The sequence below is a fragment of the Selaginella moellendorffii genome, unplaced genomic scaffold (genome assembly GCF_000143415.4).
Source record: "Selaginella moellendorffii unplaced genomic scaffold, v1.0 SELMOscaffold_45, whole genome shotgun sequence".
Lineage (NCBI taxonomy): Eukaryota > Viridiplantae > Streptophyta > Lycopodiopsida > Selaginellales > Selaginellaceae > Selaginella > Selaginella moellendorffii.
Window position 1 is genome coordinate 686,585 of NW_003314306.1, and position 12,125 is coordinate 698,709.

General features: G+C 52.0%; 3 protein-coding genes across 5 annotated transcripts; 2 read left to right on the top strand and 1 right to left on the bottom strand.

Annotated features, from left to right (window-relative positions):
• Positions 1 to 4,603: 4,603 nt before the first annotated feature.
• Positions 4,604 to 8,337, bottom strand: LOC112350065 (ankyrin repeat domain-containing protein 17-like). 3 transcript variants are annotated; one of them, XM_024685582.1, is made up of 6 exons: positions 7,998 to 8,337; positions 7,727 to 7,938; positions 7,634 to 7,674; positions 7,295 to 7,570; positions 7,100 to 7,237; positions 4,902 to 7,018 (listed from the first exon to the last, which is right to left on the bottom strand). In XM_024685582.1, the coding sequence occupies exons 2-6, from the start codon at positions 7,860 to 7,862 to the stop codon at positions 5,483 to 5,485; spliced, it is 2,127 nt and encodes a 708-aa protein (XP_024541350.1). In that variant the 5' UTR covers positions 7,863 to 7,938; positions 7,998 to 8,337; the 3' UTR covers positions 4,902 to 5,482. The 3 variants fall into 3 exon arrangements, 2 of the variants coding, with proteins under 2 accessions (XP_024541350.1, XP_024541349.1); XR_002993622.1 differs by lacking the exon at positions 7,998 to 8,337 and having other exon boundaries at positions 4,604 to 5,333; positions 5,403 to 7,018; positions 7,634 to 7,933; XM_024685581.1 differs by lacking the exon at positions 7,998 to 8,337 and having other exon boundaries at positions 7,634 to 7,933.
• A 242-nt stretch (positions 8,338 to 8,579) lies between these two features.
• LOC9656556 (60S ribosomal protein L16, mitochondrial) lies at positions 8,580 to 9,206 on the top strand. Its single transcript, XM_002980524.1, has 2 exons — positions 8,580 to 8,676; positions 8,752 to 9,206. The coding sequence occupies exons 1-2, from the start codon at positions 8,580 to 8,582 to the stop codon at positions 9,204 to 9,206; spliced, it is 552 nt and encodes a 183-aa protein (XP_002980570.1).
• Positions 9,207 to 9,382: 176 nt separating this feature from the next.
• Positions 9,383 to 11,589, top strand: LOC112350066 (putative pentatricopeptide repeat-containing protein At3g01580). Its single transcript, XM_024685583.1, has one exon. The coding sequence runs from the start codon at positions 9,411 to 9,413 to the stop codon at positions 11,583 to 11,585; it is 2,175 nt and encodes a 724-aa protein (XP_024541351.1). The 5' UTR covers positions 9,383 to 9,410; the 3' UTR covers positions 11,586 to 11,589.
• Positions 11,590 to 12,125: the final 536 nt, after the last annotated feature.

Sequence of the window (12,125 nt, forward strand, 5' to 3'; positions counted from 1 at the left end):
TGTGTACAGCGTTGACCAATTTCTCGATCTTGTCTAGCTGCTCGCGGACCCTCTTTGCTGCAAACATGGATTCGTCGAGCACCTTTTGGAGCTTACACAGCCGATTGTAAATGCGCTGGTTGCAGAGCAACAAACCTTGTTTTTGCTCGTCAGAGATCCCCTTTTGGGTTTCAGCCACTGACCGGAGCGCCTTGTAGATCTCCACAGCAAGCACCATCCGAGCGTAGTCTTCCTGGTCGAGTCTCTCCAACAAACCCTTCACACGATTCAAGAGGTTGATGATGCTGTCGATGGAGGCGACTAGGCCAACAACACCCGCCACAACACTGAAAGGATCCATCAGGGCACTGTTCAGTAGCTAGAACTCACACTTTATCCCTAGTGTTTTTCCTTCTCCAGTGACTCCTTCCAACTTCTGGCCATCTCAACATCTCGTTCAAGATCTTTGTCCCCACGGAACTTCCTCCACTTTTCGACCCCTTGGGTGTCACCCAGCGCGTAGCAGTAGCGGAAGCAGACCGCAGCAGATTGGCGGTGGTGTTTCTTCTCGGCAGCCATGGCAAAATAGTTGTAGGCTTGCATGGACACTTGCTTCAGTCCGGTTCTGGAGGCCACTAGCATTCCCATATTAAAGAGGCTATCAGCGTCAAGCTCGTCAGCAGACTTGGAAACAAGCTCGATCAGCTCCTCCCCGTCTTTGTCTTGGTAACCAGCACCCACTTGGTAGCACACTCGTGGATGCAAGCTCCAGAGTGATCGCCGAAACCAGTACTCGGCCTCGCTTGTGTACTGACGTTTCTTCTGCACGAGTAAGAACGCAAGCATCGACGCTGCTCTTTCTGCACCATAGAGCAAAGCCTGTTTCAGTACCTTCTCGGCCCCAGCCAAATCTCCTCGATAACGCAGCATGCTCGCCAGCTCCACCATGGCTAGCGAATTGCCGAGATCCATGGCTCGTTGCAGCAGCTCGAGCTTGCGTTCCACGCCTACGCCCCCACAAATGGCAAGTTGCAGCATTGCGGTGTCGTTGCCAGCTGAAACTCCCTGCTCCCACAGGCGGACTGCCATGTCATTGTCTCCCTTCTGGGAGAACTTTATCGCTTGCATGCTCAGGGCCTCGGCATCGCCCGCTTCGGCGGCAGCTCGCCACCATTCCATTGCCTTGCGTTCATCTTGGAGCCCTTGATAGAGAGCACCGATTTTTGTGACGACACTTGGCTCCATGTACTGCCTTTTCTCTGCGAGTATCTGGTGCCACTCGTCCGAATGGAACTTGGCAGACATATTGAAGAGAGCGTTCATAGCCTTGATGCTGACATCTCTTGATTGCCTGAATATCTCCATTCCCACTTCGTCTTCTCCCAGCTCGAGCAGACCATCCATAAGATCATACTCTACTGTCGACTTGTGACGATGCATTCGAAAAAACAGCAGTAGCTCGTCATCGGAAGTCGAGTTGAACTTCTTGCTCAATAAAGTTCTGAGCCTTATGCAAATAGAGTTCAGCTCGAGACGTCCTTTCCCTTGCCGGTGACTCCTTGTATTGAGGATAGAAGCTTTTATGCAGCTCAACCTGGCCCAGCCGGAAGTCATCCTCTCTAAATTAGCTGCTGCAGTGTAGAAATCAATTGCATTCGTGTTGTCACATCTCAGCTTGTACAAGTCGCCAATGAACTCAAGCAGTGCGCCGTTTCTCGACTCAGCCAAGAGCCCTGCCTTGTTAATCGTGCCTTTGACAACACTCCTGAGGATTCTCCCCAAGAGGCTCCCACCCTCGACGCTCCTCTCCAGAAACTCCATCTCTTTGGCAGGAAGCTCGCGGTAACCCGGGTTGACGGCTATGTAGAAGAGTGCTAGAAGTGCCTGTGCGTGTGCATATCCCGTCTTGGCTGCTTTCAAGAGAAGATCGAGTACGTTCCTGTGGTTGCCATTGATCGTGGGAGCAAACTCAAGACAAGTGCTGAACATTCCGCTCCGCAAAGAATATATGTTGGCAAACTCCACTTGAGCGTACGCGTTACCCCGGCTAGAAAGCTCTGCTAGATGATGTATGGCATCACCAATTCCCATCCTGGTTTGTATCATTGCCAGGTAGAAGTCCACAAGAGCGCTCATCAACATGTTGACACCGATCTCGTCTTCGAGCATCACAAGGCAGTCCTTGAACAGTTCCAATGCCGCCTCCCAGTTTCTTTGGCATCCGTAGCCATGGAAGTTCATGATACCCAGAAACAGCTTGGCCACTGCGCTTTCAGACGTGGTGAACACGTCAAATGCCTCCTCGTATTGTTGTTGATAGAAAAGCATCCTGCCCTGGCGGATGAGATCGGCGTTGTCACCTTCTTCGTTCTCAAGGAAAGTGTCGGTCCAGTAACACGCCAAGTTGACCCTCTCCGCCTCCCCAATGGCATGATCAAGCAGACCTTTAAAGCTCTCGAAATCACGATCATCGCTGGAGTAAAGATGGTCAAGAGCATCAAGGACCTCATCGCAGCTGGGCCTTTCGAGTGGGCAGGAAGCCAAACACTGGACTACGATTTCAACGTCGCCGAGGAGCTCTTGCAGCACAAGGCCAAGGCTGTAGATGTCAGAGGCCAAGCGATGGTACATACTGCCAGGAGGAGCAGCCCGTTTCTCGGGTGCCATGAAAGCCGGTGTGCCGAGTACCTCCCCAAAGTCATTGTCGCCCATCTGTCTTGCGGTGCCAAAGTCACACAGCTTGGCCCTCAGCCCAAAGTCAAGCAACACATTGTCACTCTTGACATCCTCGTGAGCAATGCCTCTACCGTGCAGGCTGCAAAGGCCGCCACACAAATCCCTGGCAATCACCACCTTGAGACGGCCCGACAAGCTTTGGCCGCTCGCATCCAGCAACGCCCTGAGCGATAAGTTGTAAGCGAGCTCCATGACAATGCAGCGATCATCATCCAGCCCCGTTTGGACGCGGCCGAGAAACTGGACGACGCGGGACTCACCTTTGAGTGACCGCATCACTTCGACCTCTCTTCGGATGCTGCTCTCTGAAACACCTCGGTTGTAGCTCTTGACTGCCACTGCTTGTCCCCTGTATACGCCTAGCCTCACACTGCCATAGCTTCCCGCGCCACATTCCACCTCGCGGCTATCGATCTCGTAGTCATTGATATCTTCGTTGCTGTAGCCTTCCCGCAGCAGTACTATTGGGGATGAAGATGCTGAGCAGTCCATAGCTCTTAGTTTGATTGCGTTGCAGGCTAATTATATTCCCCATACCAGCGTGAGAGATGGTTCGTTGCGGCTGGAATCTCTGCGAATTCGGAGAGCATGACTCCCTGTTAACTTGGCTCGCTTAGCTCGCTTAGCTCGCTTAGCCATGTCCTTTGTCATGAGCCCTTGTTACAACTATAGCAGTGAGCAATTTCATCTGAATAACATAAAAAATTTAACTCTTGCTCCTTGAAGCTTATCAAGGCCGATGCCAAAGCAAATTTGATAACTATAAATGTCTTTGAATCCCACCTCTCTGCACATGTCTGGTCACGACGTCGAGCTGCGTTTTTTATCCAGCTTGATCAAACCGAAACTGTGGAAGTCGTCGTCAAGGAACAAACATCTCTCGAGCCCCTCGTAAAGCTCCGTTCATGGCAAGTCTTTGAATGATCGTGGTTCCAGGCCACCACATTCCACTCCGGCATTGATCAGCAACCTGAATGGTGAGTTCCATTGATATGGAATATCAATAACGTAGTTATTGATAACTTCGTTGCTATAGCCTTCTTGCAGCGATGGGGATGGAGATGATGCAGAGTCTATAGCCGCACCTAACAACAAGGACGCGTTGTACCCATTCCAGCGGGAAAGATGGTTTGTTCTTGTACCTTTGGAATCAAAGGATGAGGCAATCTGTGGGCCAAGAAAATTCAATTTCCAACTTTTATTTTTGTCATTATTTGATCCGGAAGAGAGAGTGCTGAGTCATGCAACATGCAATCTGCAGGCAATATCATTCATTTATTCATATACTATTTACCTTGTAACGACCTCCAAGAAACATGAGACCAATGGAATTAAATATGCCGTGTTGAAAATTGCTGTAGCTGTTTGTCGTCCAATCTGGTCGTCGGCATCTATGATACACAGTAAACTGCAAGTCCCAAGGAAAGACTGGAGTTGAGGAGAGAATCACGGCAATGTCGCTAGCATGAACAATCTGAATGTTGCCGGGCAAAAGTCCACCGGTGGAGGGGTAAAGCAGACATACTACTAAACTCCAAATGTTGGCCCTGGCTTTAGCAGAATTTGCAATGTACAAATACAGGACAATGAACAATTGTCATCCTCGAATTTAGCCTTGTCCGTTTGGAGATTCTAGCACGGTGAAGGAGATGGGGTGGAGCAAGTTGAAAACATGGACAGAGATAATCTTGAAACACTGCACACCGAACTGATAGACCAACTAGAGTTCTGGACATGGCAAGCTATGGTGTTCCTTTGTATGCCATCAGCCTGGGCCCTGGGTTTGGTGGTGGCGTGATCTTACGTAATGATGGCCTAGAACTCCATGCTCGAGAAGGTTAGAGTGGGGTGTCGGTCTTGGATGGTCACAATCCTGTTGCTATGGACAAAATCATGAAACTTTTAATTGAGAAAGAAACCATAAGAGGGGATGGATTTAGAGCCATCCTCTCTGAGTTCACAAAGATTCCAACCGAGAACAAGGTCACCTTGCGTAAACGGACTCGGTTGCAAGCGTATACAATATTCTCTAGTGGGAGACACGTATAGTATACACCACTGGAAGGAAGACATATGTAGTTAGAGATTCGTGATGGCAAGCTTCATGGCCTTGGTAAGATCTCTGGCTTGGGCTGAGCGCCGACACCATTGCAGTCCACGACACCACAGCCCGCTGCGGCATATGATTGAAGAGATCTCTTGTCGATTCCAAATCTCCGCTCTCGGCATTTGCAACAATCATTGCGGTCCAGGTGACAACGGCAAGCTGCGGCATTTTACCCAGCAAAGCAAGGCCCTTGCTTGATCAAACCGGCTTTGAGCTTCAATCGTCGTCACCCAGGAAATCACGTCCTTGACTGGCATACGCTCAAACATGTCTCGAGTTCCTCATAAATCTCCGTTCATGGCAAGTGCCTGACTGATCGTGTTCCAGGCCACCACATTCCACTTCCGGCACAATGCTAAATCTTCTTGGGACTCTTTTAGCCTTTGCACAAGCGGCTATGGTGGCCTTAAACGCGATCAAGGAGCTGGTCCAAATTCTTGGGAGAGCCGCTTCGCGCGCGAATAGATCTGAAAAGAGGCAAAAATTCTCCAGCAGCGTAGCTGTCTCGGTACTAAAAAAAGTGACAGTACAGAGAAGTTAGCTTATAAATCAACTCCAGTTGAAATCGGACTTGGGTTACCTCTTCCGCTCCTGGTGCTCTCCTACAAATAATTTACAATCCCAGTCACGCACGTCCATCACCTCCAAGGTCTCGAGCTCTCATTTCGCGAGCTTCCCTTCGGCTCTAGCAGCCTCCTTGACGATGACGTTGATTCCTCGCACCCACAAATCTGCATTGCTCTCACCCGATGCCTGAAAGTGCACCTCTCTCCCGGTACTAGTGATCACCCTGAAGATTCCAGGCCCGTCGTCGGACGACCTCCTGTTCTTCTGAAACCTGCTTGATGCTCCCAGCCCGGCTTCCTTACACGCCACTGTACGCCTGCTTGTGTTACCCCACGTAAGCAAGCCCGTCCTCAGCATTCGAACCGACTTCAAGTGAGGAGTTCCCTTGCCTTGGCGAGTGTGCTTCGATAGCTGGCCTCCCAACAGGACAAGCTTCATCGCAAGGTGATCGAGGAGGACCTCTTCAGCCGCTTTCGTTGAGCCAGCCCTCTTGGCCAGAGTCAGAGCTGTCTCTCCCCTGCCGTTTGCGAGATTGCAATCGGCCCCCGCGTTTAGAAGCACTCTGCAAGCTTCTGCGTGTCCTTCCTTCGCGGCTAGCATCAGCGGACTGTAGCCTTCCTCGTCCAGCAAGTTCACGGCGTATCCATGCTTGAGAAGCTTGCTCACACCTTCCAAGTTGCCCCGCCATGATGCGAAGTGGAGCGGCTTGAAGTTCTCCACCTTGAGCAGGTCGCAGAGGATAGAATCCAGGAGGATTTTTTCCAGTTGCTCCAGCCAGCCACTGTACGTTGCGAGACATATGGCTGTCTCTCCTTTCCTGTTCTTCAAGTTCATGTCGGCTCCAGCATGCACGAGCAGCCGGAAAACTTCGACGTGACCGGATTGAGCAGCTATCATCAGAGCAGTGTAGCCGTATTGGTCTTGAGCGTTCACTTCCACATACGGCTCCTTGAGAAGCCTCGACATGACTTTCACGTCTCCTCTCTTCGCGGCAAAATGAAGCTGCGAAAACACGTGAAGGTTGCTGGACTGGATACTGCATCCCGATTCGAGGGCCTTCCATATCACGTCGTTGAAAGATGCACCGTTGCCATTTGCTTTTGCTACTGTAAGAGCACTGTTGCCGCCTGTGTTTATAAACCCCGCATCTGCCCCGGCCAACAGCAGCTCCTTGCAGCACTGCTCGAGTCCCAGTCTCGCTGCTAGCATAAGACCTGTCTCCTCATTAGCTCCCACTACGTTCAAATCACATCCGTGTGAGATGAGCGTCTGTAGTATCGGAAGCGACCCATACTTGAGCGCCAAAAGTAGCGGAGGAAACTCTTCGCCGGCTTTTGTGTGTATACCGTCCTCGACGTTTGCCCCGGACTTGAATAGCAATTCCACTGCTGGTGCATTGCGGCAAAGAATTGCATGGCAGAGAATTGTCCTCCCAAAATGATCGTCGTTTGGAGAGAAGTAGTTCAGAAGAAGCTCCAGTACTGCACCTGTTTCTTCCCAGTACTCGACAGCACACCATAGCTCGTTGTATGGGCTTGCTAGGCCTGCACCGACTCGCACTTCCTCCAGAGATCCAGGCTCCCATGACCATGCTCCGAGCGATGCCTTACACCCAGTTTTTGCTCCTGCCTGTAAAGAAGCGATAGGACGCATTAGTTCTTAGAAATTAAACGACGAACTTTGTTCTAACAAGTGATAGTTATGGCACACCTCCAGAAGATATTTGACAACGTGAACTTGCCTCCCAACGATGGCAGATATTAGAGGTGTACACCTTACGTTCGCATGAAGAGCTGGCTTTGCCGATCGCAGTAGCATTCTATACCACGAGTTGATGTCTACTCCACTCTACACTTTCGCCCATCAGTTTTTCAAAAAAAAAACAACTCTTTGTTGACAGCATACCTGGATGAGAGCTTCAACGACGTCCACAAAACCCCGGTTACTTGCGTAAGCAAGAGCTTGCACGAGCACTTCGGGCCTTATCATCTCCGACGAAATAAGAATGTGCACGGACTTCACTTGATGATACAGGCAAGCTTCGAGCAGGGCGTCCTCCAAGGCGAGTTGGCCGGCACCAGACCTTTGCAAACAATTCACGATCTCGTGATGGCCCTCTCTTGCTGCTGCCGTGGACGCATATCCTCTGAAAAGCTTTTCATTCGGGTCAGCTCCCGCAAGCTGCGAATAGAAGAATGGTTAATGTCAGCGAGAGAGAAAAAAAATCCGGCATCGATATCTTACCAGTAGCATCTTCGCAATGTAGATGTGACCTGCGTGCGCAGCTGCAAACAAAGCAGTGACATCGGTTTTAAAAATCTCGTGGTCGATCTTTACTTCGTCGGGAGCCTCCTCGTGCTGGATAGAATCCGTGTGCTTGACACGCAGACTCACGGGCCCCTTGTAGTTGACATCCACGATCTGATCCGACAGCGCCTCGGAGACTCCGAGAACATCGCCTGCCAGAGCGCATTCTATCAGCCGCTGTGACACCGCATGCTCGCCCGCCATAGTCTTCGCATACATCGCGGCGCCGAGCGCCTACATTGCTGCACGAAACATTCGCCAAGATCAAGCGCGCATTCGATTCCCCCAAAGAATCACTCACCAGGGCTGGAAATATCCACAAGATCGGCCCCTTGCCGCGCTCGATTCACCGACAGGAGCGCTCACCAGGGTCGATCGCCGGCTCAATCGATCCGCATTCCAAGATTCGGCGCGGCACTGCCCGGGCCTTATCGAGCGCCTGTGCGCGGCGGCGGCCGTCCATCCATCGCTGCGCCACCGCTGCTAGTTCTTACGCGCTCCACGCACAGAGGGCGCATTTAAAAGACCTACTGTAGCGTCGCCTTCCTCCCTCCTTTTCTATCTATCTATCCATTCACACTATATACTCCAGCTAGGAAGAGAGCTTACACACGAAAACTCTCACACACGACACAAAAATACAAACTCCCTGGCCTGTGAGAAAAATCACATGCAGGCGTTACATATGCAACCAGCACAGTTAACGTCGACACTGACTGACGCCGTCAAGTACCCTAACTGTACTGTTAAAATGTATATTCTTCGAATCATTAGAAGCCTTTTTTAGGGCTCTTAAAATGTTATATTTACCTTTAGGGCTGTAAGTAGTATCCATAGATGCCTTTAGGGTTCTTGAGAGGGGGATTTAGGGTTTATGTAAGAGATGATGAACACTCTGTTCCAGCGGCTTCTTGCGGTGCCCCTCACTCCCTCGCGCTTGCAGCTGCCGCATTGCCGGGTAGCTCCATCGACGCTCACAGGTGAGTGGTCGAGTAGCGATTAGCTCAAGAGCGAGCGAATCTACCCACATTTTCTCAAGAATTTCGCTGCTCCAGGGGGGCGATGTGGCTTTCGATGGGGCACCGTGCGCTGCGCCGGCGCGGCGCCCTATCCCCCCAAGACCAAGTTCCGCAAGATGCACAAGGGGCGGTGTGAGGGGATCCTGGGCGATGGCAGCAAGCTCGCGTTCGGGACTTTCGGGATCAAGGTGCTACACTCGGGGAAGATAACGTACCAGACGATCGAGGCTGCGCGGCGGGTCATCTCGCGGAGGATCAAGGGCAGCGGCCGGATGTGGATCCGTGTCATTGCGAACTATCCGGTGACGAGCAAGCCCCTGGCGACTCGGATGGGGAAAGGCAAAGGCAACGTCTCGGGATACGTCGCTCGCTGCAAAGCTGGGAAGATCCTGTTTGAGGTGGATGGCTTAGCTCCGGTTGCTGCGAAGGAAGCGCTCATTCAAGCCGGGCATAAGATTGGCCTCCGGACCAAGATCGTCGAGTGGTCGTGAAAGAGTTTTGCCAGGTTTGTGTGAGAGGTCTCTGGTCTTCTGTTTGCTCACTGGAAGTTTGCCTTTTAGGAGCTCTCGATCGATCAACAGCAACTGTAAGCTAAGTTTTTTTTTTCTTGCTTCAAACTCTTGTGAATCTCACCATGAAATACAGTCTTCTTTTTGGGAAGCCAAGCTCGCTAGCTGTGAAATGAAGCACTCTGGATGAGTACGCAACAAAGCAGGATAAGATCCAACGCAGCGGCTTTACTTACCAGGATACGAGCTTGCAGAAACTTGGAAAGAGCAAGAAAAGTTCACGCCGAGGCTGTAGAAACCGGTGACCATCTCGAAGCGTTCGTCGCAAACTCTCTTGTCAGGATGTTCGCAAAGTGTGGCAGCATGGCCGACGCTCGTCACGTCTTCGACAAGCTTCCACTGCCCGATGTAGCGTCGCAAAACGCACTGATTCAAGGCTACGCGGAGAACGGACAGGGTGAAGTTGCCTTGGAGCTCTTCGAAAGCTTGCGGCAGCGTAGCTACAGGCCGAGTTCCCGTAGCTTTGTCGCTGTTCTCAAGGCTTGCATCGATCTAGCAGCGAAAGAGGAGGCCAAACTGGTCGATGGAAGGCCCGTGAAGTCGGACAGTCTCGGAAAAGGAGTGGAGATCCATGTTCTCGCAGGAAAACTCGGTTGTCTCGGCAGCATCTTCGTGCTAAACAGCCTGATCAGCTTCTACGCGAAGTGTGGCAGCATGGTGGACGCTCGCAGGGTGTTCGACGGCATGAAGCAGCGAGATATAGTCTCCTGGACGAGTTTGATGCTCGGCTACGTTGAAAGTGGAGAGCCAGAGACGGGGCTGGATCTGTTCGCAGCGTTGCTAGCCCAACGAGACTGTGATCCGGACGCTACAACCTTCGTGGCTGCTCTCAATGCTTGCACTGCTCTGGCGGCGAAAGAAGATGGCAGACTTGTCGATGGAAGAGTTCTGAGACTTAAGTCGCTGGAGCAGGGAATGGCGATTCACTGCGAAGCTCGGAAGCTCGGCTATGATCTCCACAGCGTCTTCGTGGTGAACAGCTTGATCAACATGTACGCCAAGTGTGGAGGCTCGCTGGACGCTCGTAAAGTCTTTGACAGTATGACGCACCACGACGTTGTCTCCTGGAATTCTTTGATACTGGGCCTTGTCGAGAACTCTCAAGGTGGACTGGCTTTGGATCTGTTTCCCTGCTCGAGCTGCCCTGCTCAAACTCTCAGCTTCGTGATCGCCCTCAAGGCCTGTAGCTGCGTTGCTGCCAGTGAGGATGGAGAACTTGTCGATGATAAGATGGTGAAAGTCGAAGCTCTGGCGAAGGGGATGGAGATCCACTCTCGAGCACGAAAGCTGGGCCACGAGTCGGAGATTCTCGTCGCAAACGCGCTGGTTGACATGTACGCGAAGTGCGGAAGCTTGGAGGACGCTCGCGGGATTTTCAACCGGATGCCGCTGCACAGCCTTGTTTCCTGGACGAGTTTGATGCTCGGGTACGCGGAGAATGGCGATGCCGACCGAGCGCTGGAACTCTTCGCCTTGGTGCGAGCTCGAGGCTGCGATGTGCGGGCATATCTCGCGGCGCTGAAAGCTTGCGGGACTGTGGTGTCGCTGGACCTCGCAAGAGTCATCCATGAAGACATCACTCGAGCCGGACTGGAGAATTCTCTGGCTCTGGACACCGGCCTGGTCGACGTTTACGCCAAATGTGGAAGCTTGGACTCTGCTCGTCGAGTTTTCGACGCTGTAGCCTCGAAGGACTCGGTGACTTGGACAGCGCTCGTAGCGGGCTATGGCAGACAAGGTGACACAAGCCGGGTCTTCGAGTTCTTTCACAGGATGCAAGACGAGGGACTCCGGCCAAACGCTGTGACTTTCCTGTGCCTTCTCACTGCCTGTAGCCATGGTGGGCTTGTCGAGACGGGGAAGAGCTACTTCCAGGCGATGGAGCCCAGATATGGTCTTGTTCCTGGTATCGAGCACTACCACTGCATGCTGGACATACTTGGTCGCGCCAACGAGCTCGAGAGTGCCGTAGAGATGGCGAGAAGGATGCCTTTCAAGCCAAACCCGGTGACTTGGATCACCATCCTGGGAGCCTGTCACAAGTGGAAGAACGTCGCGGTGGGAAGGATTGCGTTTGACGCGCTGGTGGAGCTGGAAGTCGGTGAAGGAGCCGTGTACACGCTCATGTCCAGCATCTATGGAGCTCGAGGGATGTGGGAAGAACAGGCTCGAGTGCTGGAGGCCATGAGAAGAGGAGCTCGAAAGAAACCGAGATGGCGATGGTGGTCGGACCAAATGGAAAGGATTATCGGTGGCGATTCTTGTCAAGCTCGCTGTTTGTCTGGAAAATCAAATTTTTAGCTGAGAGTGTATCCAAGTAGTTGCTGGAAAAGTCTAGAGCTTGAGGAAGAAGAAAAAGAGCATCACGTAGCGGGCAATAGCCGTAACGCGCTAAAACTCGTGTAGGAAAATCTTTTATTTGGGGCCAATCCAGGAAAGTAGCACCTGAGAGAGACATATAAAGGTAGGGTTTAAAATTCCACAAGAGAGAGAAGAAAAAAAGAGAGGCTTACTTTTGAGCGTGTTCTTGTGGACTTGTTCCTTGTTCTACAGGTTTTGCTCGATCGATCGATCCATGGGAAAGAGGAGAGTGGAGATCAACATCATCTCCGCCGAGGGCCTCAAGCTCTCGCCGAGCTTCGGTAAGCCTCACACCTACGCAGTGGTATGGATCCATCCCTCCAAGAAGTTCTACACCCACGTCGACCAAGAGGGCGCCAAGAACCCCGTCTGGAACCAGAAGCTCGTCATCAGCGCCGACACCTACTCGCTGGAGCAAGGCTCGGGCAAATTCACCATCGAGATCTTCCACCGCGGCCACATCCACGACAAGCCCATCGG